This window comes from Aythya marila (genome assembly GCF_965140915.1).
Source record: "Aythya marila genome assembly, chromosome: 22".
Classification (NCBI taxonomy): Eukaryota; Metazoa; Chordata; class Aves; order Anseriformes; family Anatidae; genus Aythya; species Aythya marila.
The window spans coordinates 3,869,350-3,889,454 of NC_139063.1; the positions used below are offsets into that span (position 1 = coordinate 3,869,350).

Genomic DNA, 20,105 nt, shown 5'->3' on the forward strand with positions numbered 1-20,105 from the left:
GGCACGGGCACCCCAAACCCCACATCTCCCATCACCCATGCCCTGAGACACCCCGAGCCCCCACACCATTGCAGGGTGGGCCCGGCTCTATTGGGGTTCGAGCTTTTCTGGGATGCACATGGTCAAGAAAAGCAGCTCCGGCCTTCCTCCCATTCTCATCATCCCCATCAGGGCTGAGGAAAGCACAGCGTGGTGTTGATAAACCGTGGGGCTGTGGCCCCATACACCTGGCTGGCCCTTCCCGTATGCTCCGGCCCGGCCGAGCGCGGGGCCCCGCTCAGGCTGCAGCAGCGCCGGGCGTCTGCCAGCAGCAGCCGGCGTGTGGGAACAGGCTTAATCAGGCTGAGAGCGAAACTGCAGCGCAACAACGCCGAGCGCAGATCCTAATCTGGGCAGAGCAAGCACCTACAGCGAGCTTTTGAAAAAATAAAAAATAATAAAAAAAAAGAAAGACAAGGAAAAGAGTTCCCAAATCAATCCCGAACTCTTCAAACGCAGCGTGAAGAGCTCAGACCGGTCACTGGTGAGCTGCTCCGGCTGGGCTGTGGTGGGGAGACGCAGCACCGGGTCGGCAGCGAGAGGCAAAGAAGCCTCAAAGGGGCTCTGCAGGGTTTGGGAGCTGTCGGCTCAGCATTTTCTGCTTTTTTTGGGGGGTTGTTTGGTGGCGTTTTGGATTGTTTTGGAGCCAGGACCTGGCGTTTCCAAGGGCCAGGGTGATTCCCCCCAATCTGGGCAGTGTGGAGGAGCCGGGAACGCCCCAGCCCCGATCCTGATCCCGATCCCTGCAGCGGTGCTTGGGCAAGGCAAGGGCTGCTCCTCCTGCCTCGGTTTCCCCACCTGTGGGAATAAATACCTGCCCTTCAAGCCCTCGCAATTACCAGCGAGTTAATCACCACGTAAAAACGACAGCGATAGGATTTTTGGGGAGGAGACCATCTTTACAGCCGGGCCCACCCCGTGCCCTGTTTCTCTGGGGGGGTGGGAAGAGCATGCCAGGCGCTTCTGCTTCACCCCCAAAACACCAACCCCACCACTCCCCGTTCCAAGCACTTCCAGCAGCCAGGGATGGGTCCCCCATTGATCCGAGGGTGGGGTTGGGATTCCCCGGGGACCACGGGACGTCCCTGGGATCAGCCTCGTCCTCCTGGCACCCCAGGGACCCAGAGCCCGAGGCGAGGGCAGGGCGGGGGCCGCCCGCTCGCCCCTTCCCCAGCGCCTCGCTGCCTCGGGGCACGATGAATCATGGCAATTTTCCTTTTAAGGCCGGGCTCGGCAGGGAGGAAGCAGAGGAGGAGGAGGCCGCTCCTTCGGCCTCGCTGGCTCCTCCCGCTCTCGCTCGGGGCTCCGACGCCCAGCCAAAAGCGAATCCGGGCGGCGAGGCTCGGCAGAGGCTCCGACGGCTCCCGGCCCGCTCCTCGCCCCCAGCGTCTGTCGTGCGCGCCCGTCCGCGTCCCCAGCCATGGCAAGAAACCACCAAGTGCAGAAGGCCAAGCTGGCCGAGCAGGCTGAGCGCTACGAGGACATGGCGGACTTCATGAAGGCGGTGGTGGAGCACGGGGACGAGCTGTCCAACGAGGAGCGCAACCTCCTCTCCGTCGCCTACAAGAACGTGGTGGGCTGCCAGCGCTCGGCCTGGAGGGTCATCTCCAGCATCGAGCACAAAACCGAAGAGGGGGACGACAAGGCACAGCTGGTGAACGAGTACCGGGAGAAGGTGGAAGAGGAGCTGAAGAGCGTCTGCAACGTCGTCCTGGGCTTGCTGGACAAGTATCTCATCAAGAAAGTCAGCGACCCCGAGAGCAGGGTCTTCTACCTGAAGATGAAGGGCGACTACTTCCGATACCTGGCCGAGGTGGCCACGGGCAACGACCGCCAGGAGACGATAGACAAAGCCCAGAAGGCGTACCAAGAGGCCATGGACATCAGTAAAAAGGAGATGCAGCCCACGAACCCCATCCGCCTGGGGCTGGCCCTCAACTTCTCCGTCTTCCACTACGAGATCGCCAACGCCCCCGAGCAGGCCATCTCGCTGGCCAAGACCACCTTCGACGAGGCCATGGGGGACCTGCACACGCTCAGCGAAGACTCCTACAAGGACAGCACCCTCATCATGCAGCTGCTCAGGGACAACCTCACGTTATGGACAGCCGAGTGCGCGGGCGAAGACGGCGGCGAGGCTGGCGAAGAGCCCAAGAACTGAACAGCCCCCGCGGGGCCAGGGACCGGCGGCTCCCCTCTTTCCCCCCCCCTCCCAACCTGACACCTCCTTCCTCCCCACCTTTCGGTGTCTCTTCCCTTTTTTTTTTTTTCTTTTTTTTTTTTTTTTTTCTTTTGGGAAGGCATCTCGGCCCCCTCCCCATCCTCCTCCTCCCCCCCCCAGGTTGGGTGTCGGAGCGGGGGCCGTGTGCGGTGTTTGCCGGGGTGGTTTTGGCAGGTCCCCCCCCTTCCCTCTTCCTCATGCTCTTTTCCTGGGGGGGGGGGGGAGAAGAAGGAGGATGCCTCCATCTCCCTTCCTAGAGCACTGCCAGCCCCCCTCCACCCCCCAAAATTTAACATTTTAGATGGAAGGGGGGGGGCAGCCTGGTTTGTGGCAGCTCCACACCCACCATCCCGGGGTGGGGGTGCTGGAGCCACACTGCCGGTCCCCCGAGGCGGCGGGAGGAGGTGATGGGACGGGATGGGGAAAGGAGAAAGGGGGAGGGGGGGGGACAGGGGGGTGTCGTGAATCGCCAAAGCCTCTGTGCGTCTCCAATAAACCGTCTCGTGCACGCCTGCCTCTGTGGTTGCCTCGTCTCTCCCCCCGCACACATGCCCAGGCAGCTTCTGCAGCCGCCGGGCACCGGCATCGCCTCCTGCTCTGCCGTGCTGGGGAGCGGCCGGGGTCTGCAGCCCCCCCCAGAGCACCCATCTGGCTGCTTGCATCCCCTCCCCAGCCCTGCAGTGAGGTGTCGGGGTGCTCAGTGAGCCCTGAGCCTTGGGGGGTGCCGGGAAAGGGCTCTCCAGGTGGGGTTGCCAAGGGGAGAAGGTTTGGGTAGCCCTGGTAAGAGAGCTGAGGTGATGTCCCAGGTCCCCAGCCCTGCAGCGGGGTGTCCCCACCCTGTTGTGTCCCCATCCCTGTGTAATCCCCATCCCCGTGGCATCCTCATCCCCAAGGTGTCCCCATCCATGTGGTGTTCCCATCCCTAAGATGTCCCCATCCCCACGGTGTCCCCATCCCCATCATACAACACACGGTGCCCCAAAACCCATGACCAGGGGACCCTTGTGCAGGCAGGGGATGGTCTCCATGCCCCCCCACCAAGCTCTCCTCCTTGGCTAAGAGGGGGTTCTCCCGAAACAGCGACACGGGGAGGGACACCGTGTCCTCCCCATCAGGGTGGGGACGTCCCCAGTGAGGCCTGGCTGCACCGGCGCAAGGAGGAAAGCTCAGCACTTCTGGCCCTGGCGCCCGGCCACGGCGAAGGGCGCAGCTTGCGGAGCGCAAGTTTCGACATGAGAGGCTCATTACAATAAAATACAGTCACGGCACCCTGGGCTATGAGCTCATCAGATCAAGAGCAGCAGGGCTGGGCCGCGCTGGGCAGGACCTGGCCTTTGATGGGAAACGCCGGGATGCCGGGAGGAAGCGCGCCGTGACTCAGGGCGCGCCGCCTCTGCATGGTCCCTGCGTGGGGACAGCAGGGACACCCCCTCACCGGGCCAAAAAACGGGGTTTTGGGGGCTTGGGGGAAACTGAGGCATGGCAGGAAAGCCACCCAGGGAGTGCAGGGTGAGGTTGGTGCCGCAGTGGGGTTCGAACGGGCTCCGCCGTGGGAACGCGTTGGCTGTGGGAGGCTGCGCGATGCAGAACCTGCTCGCCCGGCCGCAGCTCCTTGGGGCAGAGCCGGATCAGAGCCCTGTGGGGCACTGCTGCAGGGGGGGGGCCCTGCGAGCCCCCGCCCCAGGAGCTGAGGCACAGACCTAGGGCTGAGGATGGAGGATGGGATTTGAGGGGTCCCGCTTGCGAAGGTCCCTTGGTGGTGGTGGGAGCGGAGCTGGTTTTTGTGGTGGGGGGACAGTGAGGGGCCCCCCTGCTTGGCCTCCACCTGGCCTCGAGCACACCCAGCCTGGGAACCGGCCCCAGACTTGTAATTAGCCAAAGCAGGGCCGGCAGACGTGAAAAACGAGCCGCGGGCCCTCGCTGGCCCCTGACCCCAAGGGTTGGGGACACAAGGAGGGGACAGTGGGCCCAGCCCAGTGGGATGTAGGGACAGCCATCGGTCCCTGCTGCTTCTGGGGGCTGGGGAGGCTGGAGGACGATGCGGCCTCCCAGGAGGAGGTAAGCGGGCAGCCATGGATTTTGGCAGCGCCCCAAATTGCAGCGTGGCGGGGCCGTGGAGGAGGCGATGCTCTCCGGCCTCCCAGCCGGTCCGGTGGCTTTTTGGGGCTGGGAGGGAGCCCCCGGGCCTCACAACACTGCTGTCAGCAGCTGTGCACCACCTGGCCCTGTCCTTATCCCCCCCTCACCCAGCTGGAGGATGCTCTGGCACCATGCAGGAACGGGGCAGAGCAGAGCCATACACTGGGATTTTAGCATCTGTGGCACCAGCAGAGCTAAGGGACTTGGGGTGCCTGGGGCCAGGGAGTGTCCCCAGCCCAGAGCCGCCCTGGGAAGGGCTGGGGACAGGCTCTGGGAGCAGGGACCTGCCCCAGCACCATGCCCTGGGGCTGCCTCCCCAATGCCATGGCTAGTAGCCATGGCTTTAAGGCTACCGAAACGGGTCTCTGCTGCTCCAGATTTTGCTGCCTGCAAAATCTGGAGGGTGGCAGGACCCACAGCCAGGCTTGTCCCCTGTCCCCAGCCTGGTTTTGGGTGGGTGGCAGTGGCTGAGCTCCCTCCCAGGGGTTTGGGAAGGCAGCTTTTGGGGTGCCTGTGGTGGGTGCTGCCCTAAGGGGTGTTTTGAGGGACCCCCAGGCTGGTGGCAGTGGGGTTGCTCTGGTCATGGGCAGGCGTTTGGGATGGCTGCGGTGCCTGGAGGTGTCCGTGAGTCTGTCCGTGCACTGCCCAGCCCCACGAGGCTGAGCCGTGGCGGGGCCCGTGCCCACACTTGCCAATTCATCCCAGGACCCAATAATTTGTGTCTCGTGTGCTGCAAGGCCAGGGATGGGGCTGGGAGCAGCAGGGACACACCAAAACCCCGCTCAGCACCTGCAGCTGAAGCCCCCCACCCCTTCCCCATCCCCAGAGCCGGGGAGGGAGCAGCACCTGGAGGGGGGCCGGGGCAGGAAGGCCCAGTTTAACCCAGAGCTGGGCCCCCCCAGGGCCGTGCCTCCATGAGGGTGACTAATGCTGGCCCCGTGCCCGATTGCTCAACGGGGAGCGACGGGAGCCAGGGTGTCACCTCCCTCAGCCCCCGGAGCCGTCCCCTCCCGGCGTGGGGACGTGCGGGCGCAGGACCCGGCTGCAGAGCCACCCTCAGCATTTCTCAGAGGAGCTTCCCCAGGCTCAGGGCTTCTCCTGGCCTCCGATTTTTTTCATTTTCTCCAGCTGCTGGCACAGCACAGCAGGGCTGGGGTTGCAGATGCTGCACGGGTATTAAAGCGCCCAAGCAGAGCGGCCACAAAGGCTTTGATGGCTCTTGCATAACTCCGGCTTGACCTGACCGTACCCTTTTAAGCCACCAAATCTCTCAAAGCCATGAAAAATAAGCCAGAAAGTTCACTTTCTTTCTTTTTTTTTTCTTTAAATGCTCACATCTTCCATCCCTTTATAGCAACTGCAGGGCTCAAAGATGACCAGGAGAAGCCCACAGGACCGATGCAAGGCTGGAGTTTCAGCTCTGATTATGGTTAGATTGGCTCTCAGCCCTGCGGCCCGAGATAGCACTGAGAGGCAGCTGCCAGGTTTCAGCCAGGAATACCCAGGGAAGCCCCTGGGCTCTCAGGGAAAGTGCTCACGTAGAGGCAGGAGACAGGAACTTGACATCTATTTGAAATGTCTTTCATCACGTACTGATCCGGCTAAATACAAGCCCGTCTGTGTGTGCAGGATCATGTGTTTTCATCCCCTTCTTCCCCTGAGCTCGTCTCGTCTGGATTTTTCCAAATTATGGCCACAAAGCTGTGGAAAGGAAGAGTTTAATTCCCTGTCTGCCAGGCAAGACCCCAGACCAATTTTGATAGCGAGCCACTGGCCTGCAGTTGCACTGTGAAGGGCCAAAGCAAGGAGCTGAGTTACTTTCTGTAAGGTCTTGGGGCAGAACGATGCATCTGGGACCCTGCCCCCAGCCCGTGTGCCACTGCAGGAGCTGCTTTCCACCACCCCAACCTCCCCAGCACCCCGGTCCCAAGCTGTCATATACAGCCAGGACATGCAGCAGGTAGCTTTTGAGGTCTGGGGGCTGCTGCTGTCACCGTCAGGATGTATTATTGTAATTACGTAGGAAATGGGTAAGCCCCAGGATTTGGGATCAGGAGGTATTGCAGGGAAAAAAGCCCAGAAAAAGGTGGCTGAGAGCAGATGAGCCAGCAGCCAGGCAAGGACGTAGATGGGAATGATGTGCTCCAACCTCCTGCTGAGTCACACAGGGTCTTTCTTAATCAAAAGCTCCCAAAAGCCGCGTTTGCAGTTTCTGTCAGCGCGCTGCGTGCGCACCGAACACCAGCACTCAGCCCCTGGAGAGGCGCGCACGGGAAGTGACCTGCTTTCACATCCCACAGCTCCCTCCAGCAAAGACCTCGTCTGTTCTCAGGCACATCATAGAGGAACACGACGTCGCGAACACGGCACATTTCTGCAAAGTACACAACGCAACAGCTGCTGTGACGTTCCCACCAGAGGCTTTTTAGCCCCGGGCTTTGTAGCACTCGGTTTTATTTATTCAGGTTCAGCAAACTCACAAGATGAAAGCGAGACGAAGAAGTGTTTTATTAAGAAAGAGTCCATCATTATTTAAAAAAAAGAAAAACAACCATCTTTCTGTCCTCCCTGAGACAGATTGGAGGCTTCTCAGCCTGGATATTCCTCTGAGGACTGTGTACAACGCTCCTAGGAAGTAAACCAAGAACTTGTGTCAAGTCTCGCTATAAAAGAGACAACTCAAACTGATTTTTCTTTCTCTGGCTCCATCTTTGTCATGATGGGGAGGAGGAGACTTGGCAGAGGTCAGTCTCCTGTACCTGGCTTCTCTCCTCTTGCTACCCATGCCTTCCCCTGACTAAATCTCCCTCGCTTGCTTTGCTCTCAGCCACAGCCCTTCCACAAAAACGCTGCTCTGCGCAGTGGGGCTGAAGCACAAGAGGTCAAATCCCCACAGCAAGGGAGTCCGGAAGCCAGACTTCTGCATGGAAAGGCTTTCACTTGGTCTGAGTCAGACGCCACGGAGCCTCCCTTCGACTCCTGGCAGGGGAAGGAGAGCTGTCAAAGCAGAGAGCAGCTGCGGCAGGGGCGGGTGTGTTACATATCCATCACTTCTTCTTCCACGGTCTTGTCCCGAGATTGCACATACTTCTCCTGCACTGCAAGTGTGCTGATAATACACTAATTAAGGAAAACAAGGCAGCAGGGCAGGGCTCAAACACTCCCTTCTGCAAGGAGCTCTAACGTTCTCAGCGAGGAACCAACCCCAACATTAGCCTGAAGGCTGGCAGGAAGACAGCAGTACTGGCAGCAGCACGCATCACCTGAGTTATTTCTGGCTCGGGCTGATCCCAGACTCGACAAGTGCAGGAGAATCAATTGTATGGTTTGGACAAAATGCAACGAAACAGTCCAAGTGAGTTTGAAGGAGAGGAAAGTTGTCAGAAGATTCCTCCCACATTTACAATATCAATTAGCAATACCTGTGGTGGCTTTGGCGTGGACAGATGCTGCACGTGAAAATCTGGGCTGAGCTCTAATGACTTGCTACCTGTAAATCTGATCAGCATCAGATGTTACAAACAACCTGCGAGCTGCTGTACCACCTCCAGTCCCTCTTCCCCAACCCATACAGGAGAAATTAAAACTCAGCACAACCACGGAGCAGTGAAGGATACGAAGTAAAGTGGAAATCAGCTCCCACTGCTGCCGACATCAGGGCTTCCAGGCTCCTGTGCTCCTGGTCTCCAAAGGAGTAGCCGTTGGCTTTGTCCACGGCCTGCATCACCTGCCGCATGCTCTCCTTATCCTGAAAGGGAGGGAGATGACACACAGGGGACCTGGTCCTCCCCGGAGGCAGGAGCTCATGTTGGGCTTTACCGCAGATTTTCCCGAGGCTCAGGGCCACCCAAACAGCACCCAAAGCCCCGATGACGCTTCCGTGCCTCCCTGAGCCCAGAGGGGTGAGAGGACAAGGAGCAGCTCCCCCTTGGGGTCGGAATATGTGATGGGCTCACACCCTCCACCCTCTCACTCCCTTTCATCACCGCTCGTCTCAGCCTATCTCCCTTTGTTGACACTTCCACCAACTACAGAATTAACATTTTCAGCCCTTCCTCACAAAGGTACTCCTCCCATCTTCAAATTATTTTGTGCTCCCTGACTTAACAACGTTTCAGGTAATAGTTTGCTCGGAATTGAAATGCAGGCTCAGAAGACCTGCACGGAGGGGGAGTCTTAATTCCCCACCCCAGGTCACAAGGCCCACATAGCCCCAAGCTCATGAGCTTTTCCTTTTCCTTTGGCTGCCACAGAACATTTACAAGTCTGGGTGCATGTCACTGTCCTCCCACAACCCTGAGCCTCTTCATAGCAAAGCTTTTCAGCCCTCATGGCTCTATTTTTTTTCACAGCCAGTTCTTGGGGCAGAAGCGGGCAGAGGCAACACTGATTTTTTTGGATTGCCCTTGCAGAACTCATCCTTCCCCTCACTTTTTGAACACTCAACTGTACCCAAGCTGCCACCAAACATGCTGGCTACGTATCCAGTGCCCCCTGTGCCCTCCACCCCTCTCCTCCTGCTGCATCACCTGGACGTTGAGCGGAACGAAGGACACCAGGCTGTAGTCCTCGATCACCTCCACCAGCTTCGTGTTGAGGCGGCGGTAATTTCTGAAGAAGGGGTCCGAAGCTAAATGGTCAACCAAGTAAGAGAGGTCCAGGACCTCTGTGTAATAATCCAGGTTGAAAGCTGCAGGGAAACAGCAAGAATCTCTGAAGGCAATTTGTAAATATCGGTGAGTCCCCGGCCAGAGCATGACACCAAGAACCCAGTGAGCTTTGCACCATTTCCCTGACTCGAAAAAAAATAAACGTAGCCGAGCAGCTAATTTGGACCTGAGGCTGCCCTGCTCCACATCTCCCTCTCAGCAAAGTCTCTTACCCAGCTTGCCGTACTGCTCGATCAGGTCCATCTTGGAGAGGACGTTCACGTGGGGCAGTTCCACGTGCAGCATGGTGGAGAGCGACGTGCAGAGCACGGAGATGAACTTGCCGGGGTCTGTGCAGTAGTGAGAATCCACCAAATGCACTGCTGCCAGCTGGGGAGCAAAGACACAGAGGGACAGCACAAGGTCAGACCTAGTAAAGAGCCCATCCTCTTGCTTTTGGGACAGTCTGAGAACGACAACCCATTCAGCTCTAACTACAACCACACAGACTCCTGTGTAGGGAAAGTTACCACCTACCTTCTAGCCTGTGTACACAAAACTTCCTATTATATGAATATAGGATTGCTCCTACGTGCATAGATCCACGTATCTCCACTTTCACACCTGTGGACCACCTGGGGGATTCAGGACTGAGGGTGCTGGTGCACAGAAAGGGCTGTGGGAAGGCTTCTGGCATGCGAGGCTGCACCAGCAGCACTTACAGACGCTGTTAAACCTGCAACTGCTCTCCTGTTTCTCAGGGCTTCCTTCTTTGCTGGTGAAGTTTCCCTTCTTGTCTGTACTCTGCAGGTTTTTGGGGTGGCAGCTGGGCTAACTCTCCTTCTGAACTACACGACTACCTCAAGACCTCCGCGCTCCCCACAGGAATGCTCACGCACAGCATACGCTCGGCAGCAGCAACCGGAGCACACCTCACTCAACAGGGAGAAACAATTGTCATGTGGTTTGAAATAATAATTAATAATTAAATTAATGAGTCGTTTGATTCCCTGTGTTTCATGCAGCTGTAACAATGTGGTCGGAGATCTCTGCTAAGTTACTGCCTGTTACGCAATGTTACTCAAAGTCAGGGCTCTGTAGTTGAGTGTGGCTGAGTCACAGCTCTGCTTCTGCAGCAAAAAATGCGGGTTTGAAGCTCACAGACAGGTGTAAGCACCCCAGTGAGCATCAAAACAGGAGCGTAACTATCTTTTTTTTTAGTAACTACAATTTCATGTACATTTATTTGAATAAAAATGAATTGTAATGTACAGATTCCCAGTGACATTCTCAAGCAAATGAACTTGCCGTTCTTGCTCACACCGTACATGGTTTGCACATTCATGGTTTGGCCCAAATGCAAAACAAATGCAACGTAGGCAAGTTAGCTTGGTTATGGGACTCTTCTCACCTGCACTTCCTAATTTGCATCTTCCATTGTGCAAGAAAGCACAGAGCACGTATTACACCGTGCACAGCGATTTGGTTTGGCTGCAGGAGTGGCAGGTAGGGCCTGAGCTGACACCTGAATTTCTCACAGGGCGATGCAAAGGATCCCCCGCTCACCCTGCACGCACATCTCCCTCCCTGCTCCAAAACACAGCACCGACAGATAAAGCACATGAGCTCTGAGGACAGGACCTTCAAGAAGAGTAAGACTGGGAGGAAGGAATCTGTTTCTGCTCATGGTAATGACCCTGCATTAAACGCCCTGAACAAGCTGCTCTTGCCAATCCCTCCGAGCACAAAATGGGGACACATTCCTCCTCCCCTGATAAAGCACTTTCACATGAAAGGGCAAACAGGTTAGTGAAGCAAACAGTCATTAGTACCCACATCCACAACCAAAAGCCCCGACTACAGGGTACGCAGCTCCTGAACCCCTTGCACAAGGGCAGTGCCGGGCGCTCCCTGCAGAGCCCAGAACCCACCCTGAAATTCCACTTGGCCATCTGGGCAAAGACATTCTTCAGGGCGCTGTGGTGGGTGTAGAGCTCCACCTGCCCCGGGCAGTCAAACAAGTAGTAGTGACCCCTGAGGGCGGCCAGCTTCTCCTGCAGCCAGTCGAGGTTGGCCTCCAGGTACTCCATGCAGTAGATGAGCCCCCCGTTGGGGCCCAGCTTCAAGCTCTCCATCACGTCGGGTAAGGTGATGAGCTCGGAGATGTCCACGGCACACGGGTAGGGCATCCCCTCGTTGGCGGGGTCCAGGTTCACCACGGCCACCTTGCGCCCGATCCTGCCCAGGAACTCCTGCATGCCGTGGCAGTAGGTCGTCTTCCCGGAGCCCGGCGGCCCGATCACCACCTGGCCGAAGGCCAGCGAGCTCCCCTTGCTGCCCTCAGACATCTCGGCTCATTTCCTTCTCCTAGGCGAGGAAGGAAAAGCTCCCGTTTACCATCTCGTTTGCATTTTGTAACAACACCAGGCTGGGTCTTAGGCCCCGCAGGGAATTCACGGCCAAGGAGCAGGAGGAGAGGAAGGGAAAGCGATGCGGTGTGAGCACTGCCCCCATTCACCGCTGGCACCCCCTGCATTAGGGTCTGGTCACTACGCTGCCCCTGTCACCCCCTGCCCGCCCAGCCCCTCACACCACAGCTGAAAATTGGCACAAAACCTCAGCCAGAGCTGCAGGGCTGTGCTGTAGGGTGCAGGTCCCTTCTCCTGCCTGCCTTTGGGGTGAGTTTACCCCGGCTGGGCCCTTCCTGGTGTGACAGCACCCCTATATTCCCTCAGTGGGTGCAGCGTGTCCCCAGGCCCCTCTTCCAGTCCTGTGTCCCCATGCCCTTACCCTCCATGTCCCCTCCATGTCCTCTCTCCTCCCCACCTACCCCCCTCGTCTCCCCATGTCCCCACATCCCCTCCCCCATATCCCACACCCCACACCCCTTTCTCCTCCCCATGTCCCCTCTTCCCCCCCGTTCCCATGTCCCATTTCCCTGCAATGTCCCCCCCATTTCCCCACATCCCCCCCCTCCTCCGACCCCAATTTCCCCCCTGCGTGTCCCCCACCCCCTCCCCTATCCCCTCTTCCCCCCCCATGGCCTAATTCCCCCCCATATCCCCTCTTTGCCCCCATGTCCCCCCTCCTTGCCCATGTCCCCCCATGTCCCCCCTCCCTCCCCACATCCCCTCCTATCCCCTCTTTTCCCCCACATCCCCCTTGTACCCCTCACGCCCCCCTTCCCCCCATTACCCCTCTTTCCCCTGTCCCCCCCATATCCCCCCATGTCTCCCCCATATCCCCAACCCCCCCTCCTTACCCACGCCCCCCCATGTCTCCCTCCGTGCCTCCCCACGCCCCCCCGTGCCCCCTCTTTGCCCCCACATCCCCTCCATGCCCCCCAAAACCCCCCAAATCCCCCCAAATCGTGTCCCCCCCCCCCCCAGCCGCTCACCGCCTCCCCTGTGCCCCCTCCCCGGCTCCGGGCCGGCCCCGGGCCCCGCTCCCCGCGTTCCGGGCCGGGCGCGGCCGCCCCCACAGCGCCCCCTGGCGGCCGGCGGGACGCGGTGCAGGCGGGACTCGAACCCGCGCCCCCCCCTCCCGGCTCCGAGCCCCGGGTCCCCCGGTTCGAATCCCGGCCCCGCCGCTTTGCCCCCCCTGCACGAACCCAGCCCCCCGGGGTAACCCCAGCGATGTGAAATCGCTCTGCGCGGTCCCTGAGGTGGTAATGAAGGAGTGCGAAGTCAGCAGGAGGGCTGAGACAGAGCCCGCTGGCACAGAGGACACCTAAACCACATTTAACGCCACAATACCAGGTCACCGGGATGAAAGCTCCCAGGCCAGGGGACTTTGTGCAGCCTGGAATCGGCCTTGGAGAGCCATGGAAGGAAGCAGCCGCTACACACAACCACAGGGAGACGCCTCCCGAGGGCTGCCAGGGCGCGTCTTTCATCCCGGTGAGTTTCTCCCGGGACTGTGGGATGGTCACGCCCAAGCAAGGCGAAGCTGCGGGCCAGCAGCAAGCTTTCTGCAGGACAGTTACGTTGCCACAGCTGGCCCTGTCTGTACTTGTCCTCCCCTAGGTCTCAAGGATCTGCGATCTACGAGCTCTAGTTTTTGGGATGAACTGGCTGCAGACCTAGCACACAGGCTCAGCTGATCCAGGCAGGAGTATCAGCCTTAAAGCTCCAGTATAAAATGCAACACCCACCCCACTGCCAGTGAACAAATATTTCCCCCTCTCACTGGATTGGTTCTGGGAAAAAAACAAACAAACAAACAAACAACAAAAAAAAAAACAACCAAGTTTTGGTTTTGCTTTTTTTAAAAAAGACTCTTTCTTCCAAAAATAAATATATGAACACTCTGCTCCAGACTCAAGACCAGCAGGAGCCAGCCTGTGGTTGACAGGAGCAACGCTAGTTATAAAAAAAGCTCTGACAGTCTTTACTCAGGGTGACTGGGCACTGAAACTCTCCAGAGTGCCCTGCGATGCCCGGACAAAGGGCATGTCCTGTCTGTACTTCATGGCAGTGGGCGGCTGGCGCCTGAGGAGCTGGTCACCGCTGTCTATGGGGTCAGGATCATCGTAGATGGTCGAAATGAGGACGGAAGCGTCCCGCCGGGGCTTCTTCACCCTGCTGAACGTTGGTAGTTTCTCCCCGTGGTATCTAGAAGGAAGCAGGTGGTGTTAGGTCCAACACTGAGGCAGTGAGACACCCCTGTAACCCCAGACTGTCTCCTCCATGTGCTACAAGGGAGGACTGAGCTGGTGCAGTTGTCCTGTTCCTGTCTGTGAGATGTCCCTAAAACAAGAGCCAGCCCTCAAGACACGCAGGTCTTGCTCAGCTCACTCGGGCTCTCCCCACAAAAAAAACTAGCAGAGGTGACCCTTAATTCTTGAGCACAGCTGCCCTGTGCTCTTGTGATGCATGAGCCTGAAAATGGTTCCACTCCTGACCTAGCGCAACCCCTTTACGAATGCTGGACTGCTAGGACAAGCAATGTGTTCAGTTTTGGAGTGCTGGGGCTGGCCCCACTGCCTGCTGCACGGGGACAGCAGATCCCTGGGACAGCCTTACTGTCCTGGTTCACACTCCACCCCTTTTGCTGCCATGTAGCTGTAGTAGCAGCTCAGGGAGCCCAGGCAGAGGCTCCAAACACGGGCTGGAAGGGCAGGGCAGGGCAGGGCACTTACCCCAGCCCCCTCTTGCATCTGGGGTTCTGACCCTCGTTGTCCAGAGCTTCAGCCATTCCGGAGTTGCTGCTCCCCAGCCCCTGCCCTTCCATCCAGCCCTGCTGCTCCAGCACCTTCCTACCAAAGCCCTGGGAGAGAAGAAAAACGTCAGAGCTGGTGGACAAAGCCCATCTGCATCCCCCAGAACCCTCCTCCTCCTCCTCCAAGACCCACACCCTCTGAGCACTGCCCCCACAGCCCAAAGCTCACCTTGGTGTATCTCTCAAAGGTGCCGATTTGCTGCCCTGAAACAGAGCCGTCCTCCAAGCCATCCCGGAGCCTCTGTTCCAACCACATCTGGACCGAGTCCCGAGCATCCTTATCGCCTCCATCTAAGGAGAGAGAAGCAGGAGTCAGAGCAGCACAGCTCAGGAAAGCTGTTTGCTGCTGTGATTTCCCCCAGAGCGGCACACAACGAGGAGGCAGAACCTGTTCTTTTTGGCAACTCTCACAGCCAGATGAGAAAAAATGTTGTTTCAAGTGCTCTGACGGCCTGGACGCTTTCAAAGGATGACAGAGCCAAAGCGTTCCCCACGTCCAAAATTCTGCAGGGTCAGAACTTCCCAACCTCCCCCGTTTCCTAAGGAGTTTTTCCAAGCTCAGATACCTTTGTCGTAGTAGACGCTCATGTCCACGTCCCAGTCATCTGCAGTCTGCTCATCAAAGTCTGCCAAAAAAAAAAAGGAAAGAACCAGTTTTGGTGGTGGCTGTGGAAGTCTGACAAAGAAGTGCTGCTTGCTGGTGGCCAAGCCCCCTGATTTCTCTAACAAAATGGGAAGAAATGGGGTATTAGAGACCACACAAGCCACAGTGCTTACCCAGTAGGACCAGAGGGGTCTCTCTCTGGTCCTTGGACTGAACCTCTGCAGGTTTTGTGATCAAGGGGAGGTTTACAAAGCAATGCCAAGATGCCTGCCTACATCTGCAGCTGAACTGGAAGGGTTGTACCCAATTTACCTGCTCCTGCAGGCTGGGCCCCCAGTCCCCTGCCTGTGGTGGGCAGTTTGTAGCTCAGTGACACAGACGCCACCGTTACCTCCGTTCTTCTCCTGCCAGTACTGAGCATCCGTGTAGAAGACAAGGCCGGAGCCTCCTTTCTCCCACTTCAGCTCGATCTCCTCCTCAAAGAGCCGCTCCTCCACGCGCTCCTGCTTCGTCACGTCCTCGTGCAGAGCCTCGTGGCGCTCCCACTCCTCGCAGGTGTCGTTGTCCTGCAAAGGAACCGGCCAGAGGTGGGTGACAACAGCAGCACAGAGCCTCCTTTCTGCTCCCCCGACCCGCTGCAACGCCTCCCCTACGAAACAGCTTTGTCGACAGAGCTCGTCTCAGCCTGCTGCTTTCAGGCACTGACACGACCGGCGCTGATGACCTCATTCCCCTGACTAATGCCATCCTCAGAGTCAGCAGACAGAAGTGGTGAAAAATACCACATCACACCCACTTCACGGCATGCTTTCAGCAGCGTACCCGCTCTGCAACGCGGAGATGCCCATTTAAGGAGCAGGTGTGTTGTACGTAAAGTCAGCACCAGCAACAAATTAATTCCACTGCAGTCGATCCCGAAGGAGATTTTATCAGTTCCAGAGGAGAAGCTGGCTGGCACCGCCACAGATCAGGCTGACAGCTTTATGCTGCCTGCTCAGTTTTGGGCACAGCCCTTCCAGGGAGACATTAACCAGCTAAAGAACGGCCAAAAGAGCAGCTAGAGATCCAGGAAACGAGCCTGTGAGAAACGGCCAGGGGAGCAGAGTTGCTTAGCACGGAGAAGAAAAGACCGAAGGCAGCTGTTGAATAAGAAGTCTGTAAAGGAGGGAACAGAACAAAGTGTTCTCTGTGCCCGCTGTTGCTAGGAGAACCTGATGGAATAAAATTGCAGCAGAGATTTGACATACGAGCTAATTCTGGCGTAGAGTGGCGGGACAGCCAGGAACGGGAATGGCTTGCCTCGGGACTGTGCTGCCTCTAATGACACGGGTTTGGGCGAGCAGGCTAGACAGGCTGCTGGGGGGAGCGAGATAGTCTCTGGAGAGCCAGTCCAGCCCAGTTTTCTAGGAGTCTTTGTCAGGAAAGCCATTTTTTTTTCTGAATGACTAACGTGTACTGCAGGAGCATTCAAGGTCAACCACTCGTGATGCTCTGCGTGTCGTTGCCAGAGCCCTAGCGTGCTCCTCAGACTCCAGCCACCTCATTTACAAGCAACAGCAGAGCCAGACCGACCGGCCATGCAGCAAGCAGAGGTCCCCTCCTGCAGCAACAGCTACAGCCTGCACTCACTCCTCTGGACTGAACCCTTCGTGCTGAAACCCAAAAGCAGCTCAGCTTGGACGAGCTGTTTCAAAGGTGTTAACGTCCGCACTGCTACGTGCACCAAGAGGCTCAGCACGCCAAGACGTGAAGAGCTACATTTAACGTCATTGTCAGACAAGTGATTTATACACATAAAAGATTAAAAGTGAGCTCTGGGAGTTATATCAGCCCCCTCAGCTTTGCAGGCTGACCTCAGATGGCACTAGAAAAATCCACTTACGTCATCTGAGTGCGACTCCTCTCCCTCCTTTTCCTGCCCCTCATCTTCCTCAGCGCTGGCTGGATCGGTCGCTTCAGATCTTGCCACAGGCCCCTCGTCCTCCGTGATCTCATCCCCCGCGGCGGTGTAAACTCTTTCTTCTTCTATAACTGTCTCAGTGTCCTGGTATTCAAAAGGCACGTTCCCATACCTCCGGGATGAGCCTGTCTTCGGGAAATCCAGCTGCAACTTCTTGATGACCGGGGGAGGCAGCCTGCAGGCACGGATCAGCTCCAGGAAGACGCTCAGGGGGGTGCCCACGTTCCCGAAGGGCATGCAGGAAGGGGGGTTGAACTCCGGGAGCCGCCTCAAGTCTGCTTCCGCCACGGCTTCGCCTGCGGCCCTCGCGTCCGCCCCGCTGGGAGATGACTCGGCAGCTGGAAGAGAGAAGGAATTATTTTTTTGGGGGTGCCAAACACACACCGTGCACCAGAGAGGGATAAATCAGGGCCCTCCTGATCAGAAGGAGGGGGAACAGACCCCAAACCGACTCTTCTTGCCCCAAAATGAAATTAAGGAGTTAAAAAACCCCATGAAGGGTTTTAAGCAGCTGACACAAGCTGCTGGGACCCAGAGCCGAACTCTTCCTGCCCCATAACGAAATTAAAGAGTTAAAAACCTCCAGAAAAGCTTTGAAGCAGCTGGGAACAGGGCCCAAAGGGGTCGGGAGGGGAGGGGAACCCCGGTGCCCGGTCCCCCCGGTGCCCGGTCCTACCTGTCCCGGGGCCCAGGCGGACCCTGCGCACGACGCAGCGGCCGGGCAGCGAGGCCCCGGCGGGCCCGACCCAACTCTTGCCCGAGTACATGCGGACGAAGCGGCGGGCGCGGCCGGGCCTCACGGCCACCGGGCAGCAGCAGGTGCTCGGCGCCCCCCCGCCGCCATCCGCCAAGCCCCGCTCGGGCCGGTGGCGGTAGTGGAAGCAGAGGAAGCCGCCGGTTTCCAGGAATTGGCTGAAGTAGGAGCGGAGCTGTGCGGAGCGCAGCGCGGCCGGGATGCCGCTCACCAGGCAGTACCGGGCGGCCCCGGCCCCGGTCCCGGCCCCGCCGCCATTACCGGCCCCGCCGCTGGGCGCCGCCATCTTGTGCGCGTTGGGGCGCGCGGTGATGACGTCAGATACCTGAGGGGAGGGAGGGAGGGCGCCGCCTGGTGGCTGGGGGGGGGGAAATGGGGATGGGTGCTGGGGGGGGCACTGAGTCATTGAAGCCCAGAATGCCCAAATCCCAGAATCCTAAAATCCCAGAATCCCCAAATCCCAGAATCCCCAGAATCCCCAAATCCCAGAATGCCAGAATCCCCGAAATCCCAGAATCCCCAAATCCCAGAATCCCCCAAATGCCAGAATCCCAGAATCCTAAAATCCCAGAATCCCCAAAATCCCAGAAACCCCAAATCTCAGAAACCCAGAATCCCCAAATCCCAAAATCCCAGAATCCCCAAAATCCCAGAATCCCAAAATCCCAGAAACTCAGAATCCCCAAATCCCAGAATCCCCAAAATCCCAGAATCCCCAAATCCCAGAAACCCAGAATGGCCAGGGTTTTCAGGGACCTCTGAAGATCACCCAGTCCAACCCCCTGCCGAGCAGGCTCACCCAGAGCACATTGCCCGGGACAGCATCCAGGCAGGTTTTGGAGGCTCCGCAGCCTCTCTGGGCAGCCTGTCCCCGTGCTCTGCCACCTCCCAGCACAGAAATCCCCCCTCACATTCAGCCGGAACCTCCTGGGCTTCAGTTTGTGACCATTGCCTCTCATCCTGTCACTGGGAACATCTGAAAAGAGACCAGCTCCATCCTCTCGACACCCTCCCCTCAGATATTTGTACACATTGATGAGCTCTCCCCTCAGCCTTCTCTTTTCCAGGCTAAACGGGCCCAGTTCTCTCAGCCTGTCCCCATACGACAGGTGCTCCAGTCCTCTCATCATCAGTGGAAATTAAGAACATCAAACATCTGATTCCTTAGTTATTAAACAAATCCTCTTTATTATCTGAATAAAATATACTTAATATGAACTCACAGAAGAGAATCCCTTAGAAAACTAATGACAACCATGTAAAGTTTTCTTAATTAGCTTCTGGTTATCTTACTGGGTGCTAAGGGCACTGGGACGTGGTGCTTGGAGACAGGGTCAGTGGGTGACGGTAGGGGATGGGTGGGCCAGGTGAGCTTGGAGGGTTTTCCCAACCCTAATGATTCTAGGATTCTCTGTGTCATGGGGCAGGGACATGAGGTACCACCTGGGGCTGGTTCCACCATGCAGGTGGACCTGCGGGGATCCCATCCCCGGGAGCTGCTGGGACCAGAGGGGCTGGGGGCTCTTCCCTGTTCCGAAATGTTTGCCTTGGTGTCACCGTGGCGATGGGGCTGTTCGGCACCCAGTGCACCGTGACTCACGCATGTGTCACCGCTGTGTGGCTCACGGTGCCCGTGGCTGGCGTGGGCCTGCGGAAATCATCCGGTGACTCACACGCTCCTTCCCCGTGGAAAACGGCTGTCAGGGGCTGAGATCACCTTGGAAGCAGCCCGTCACCCTGCTGCAGCTGGGGGGAGAGCTGGGGGACAGGCGGACAAAGGAGTCCGTCCTCCCACGGGGCTGCTGGCTAAAATTTGAGGGGTTTCAGTGGGTAAGAGGGGACGGGGAGGCCTCGTGGGGCTTCACCAAGCACGGCAAACGTGGTGGTCGCGGTGCCTGGTGGCACCTCCTGCACATCTAGCTGAGTCAGCACCCAGCAGCAGGCTGGCAAGGAGCCCTCTGGGCGAGGCTGCGTGCGTGAAGGAAGGCACAGCGTGTGGACAGGCCACGCTTCTGCTGCCTCTGCAAGTTTCTCTCTGCCGGGCGCTCAGGAGATTGCGAGCCACGGGGCTGTGAATCAGCTCCCCTGTCCACATCACAACGCTCCCCTGCGATGATGAGGCAGGAGGATTTTTACGGAGAGCCTCTAGGGAAAGTCTCTGTCACTGTTTGCTCTAGCGTCCTTCCCACGCCAGGCCCGCAGCCAGTATTTCTGGAAACTTAGAACCCCCAAAATTTGACACCATCTTTGAAAGTCAACGCCGTTTTCCAAAGTGTAAAACATTTTATTAAAAAAATAATTTACTGTATCTTATATACAAACCACGAGAATGTTCACTTATAAAATACTGACATCCGACTTGTTGCAAAAGCTGCAGACAGGAGGAGCGAGCTTTCCAGACGCACTACATGTACAACCTGCTCTCACTCAAGACAGGAATGTTTTCTTCTGCCACTAAGTCAGTTCTGCCTGTTTCTGCAGCGTTACAGCTCAGTGAGTTTCTTCCTGTCACAGAAATG

General features: G+C 57.7%; 3 protein-coding genes across 4 annotated transcripts; 1 reads left to right on the top strand and 2 right to left on the bottom strand.

The window, feature by feature from the left end:
* Positions 1 to 1,459: 1,459 nt before the first annotated feature.
* Positions 1,460 to 2,595, top strand: SFN (stratifin; the record flags this gene model as incomplete). The annotated part of the gene is made up of 1 exon (XM_082777383.1): positions 1,460 to 2,595. One exon carries the CDS (start codon positions 1,460 to 1,462, stop codon positions 2,198 to 2,200), a length of 741 nt encoding a protein of 246 aa, XP_082633509.1. The 3' UTR covers positions 2,201 to 2,595.
* A 4,288-nt stretch (positions 2,596 to 6,883) lies between these two features.
* Positions 6,884 to 12,494, bottom strand: GPN2 (GPN-loop GTPase 2). 2 transcript variants are annotated; one of them, XM_082777506.1, is made up of 6 exons: positions 12,446 to 12,494; positions 10,980 to 11,415; positions 9,282 to 9,438; positions 8,929 to 9,089; positions 8,017 to 8,147; positions 6,884 to 7,508 (listed from the first exon to the last, which is right to left on the bottom strand). In XM_082777506.1, the coding sequence occupies exons 2-6, from the start codon at positions 11,394 to 11,396 to the stop codon at positions 7,436 to 7,438; spliced, it is 939 nt and encodes a 312-aa protein (XP_082633632.1). In that variant the 5' UTR covers positions 11,397 to 11,415; positions 12,446 to 12,494; the 3' UTR covers positions 6,884 to 7,435. The 2 variants fall into 2 exon arrangements, with proteins under 2 accessions (XP_082633632.1, XP_082633631.1); XM_082777505.1 differs by lacking the exon at positions 12,446 to 12,494 and adding an exon at positions 11,665 to 11,832.
* An 838-nt stretch (positions 12,495 to 13,332) lies between these two features.
* On the bottom strand, positions 13,333 to 17,872 carry GPATCH3 (G-patch domain containing 3; the record flags this gene model as incomplete). Its single annotated transcript, XM_082777552.1, has 7 exons — positions 13,333 to 13,661; positions 14,189 to 14,316; positions 14,438 to 14,559; positions 14,835 to 14,894; positions 15,264 to 15,438; positions 16,755 to 17,170; positions 17,509 to 17,872. The coding sequence occupies 7 exons, from the start codon at positions 17,870 to 17,872 to the stop codon at positions 13,442 to 13,444; spliced, it is 1,485 nt and encodes a 494-aa protein (XP_082633678.1). The 3' UTR covers positions 13,333 to 13,441.
* Between the last annotated feature and the right edge of the window lie 2,233 nt (positions 17,873 to 20,105).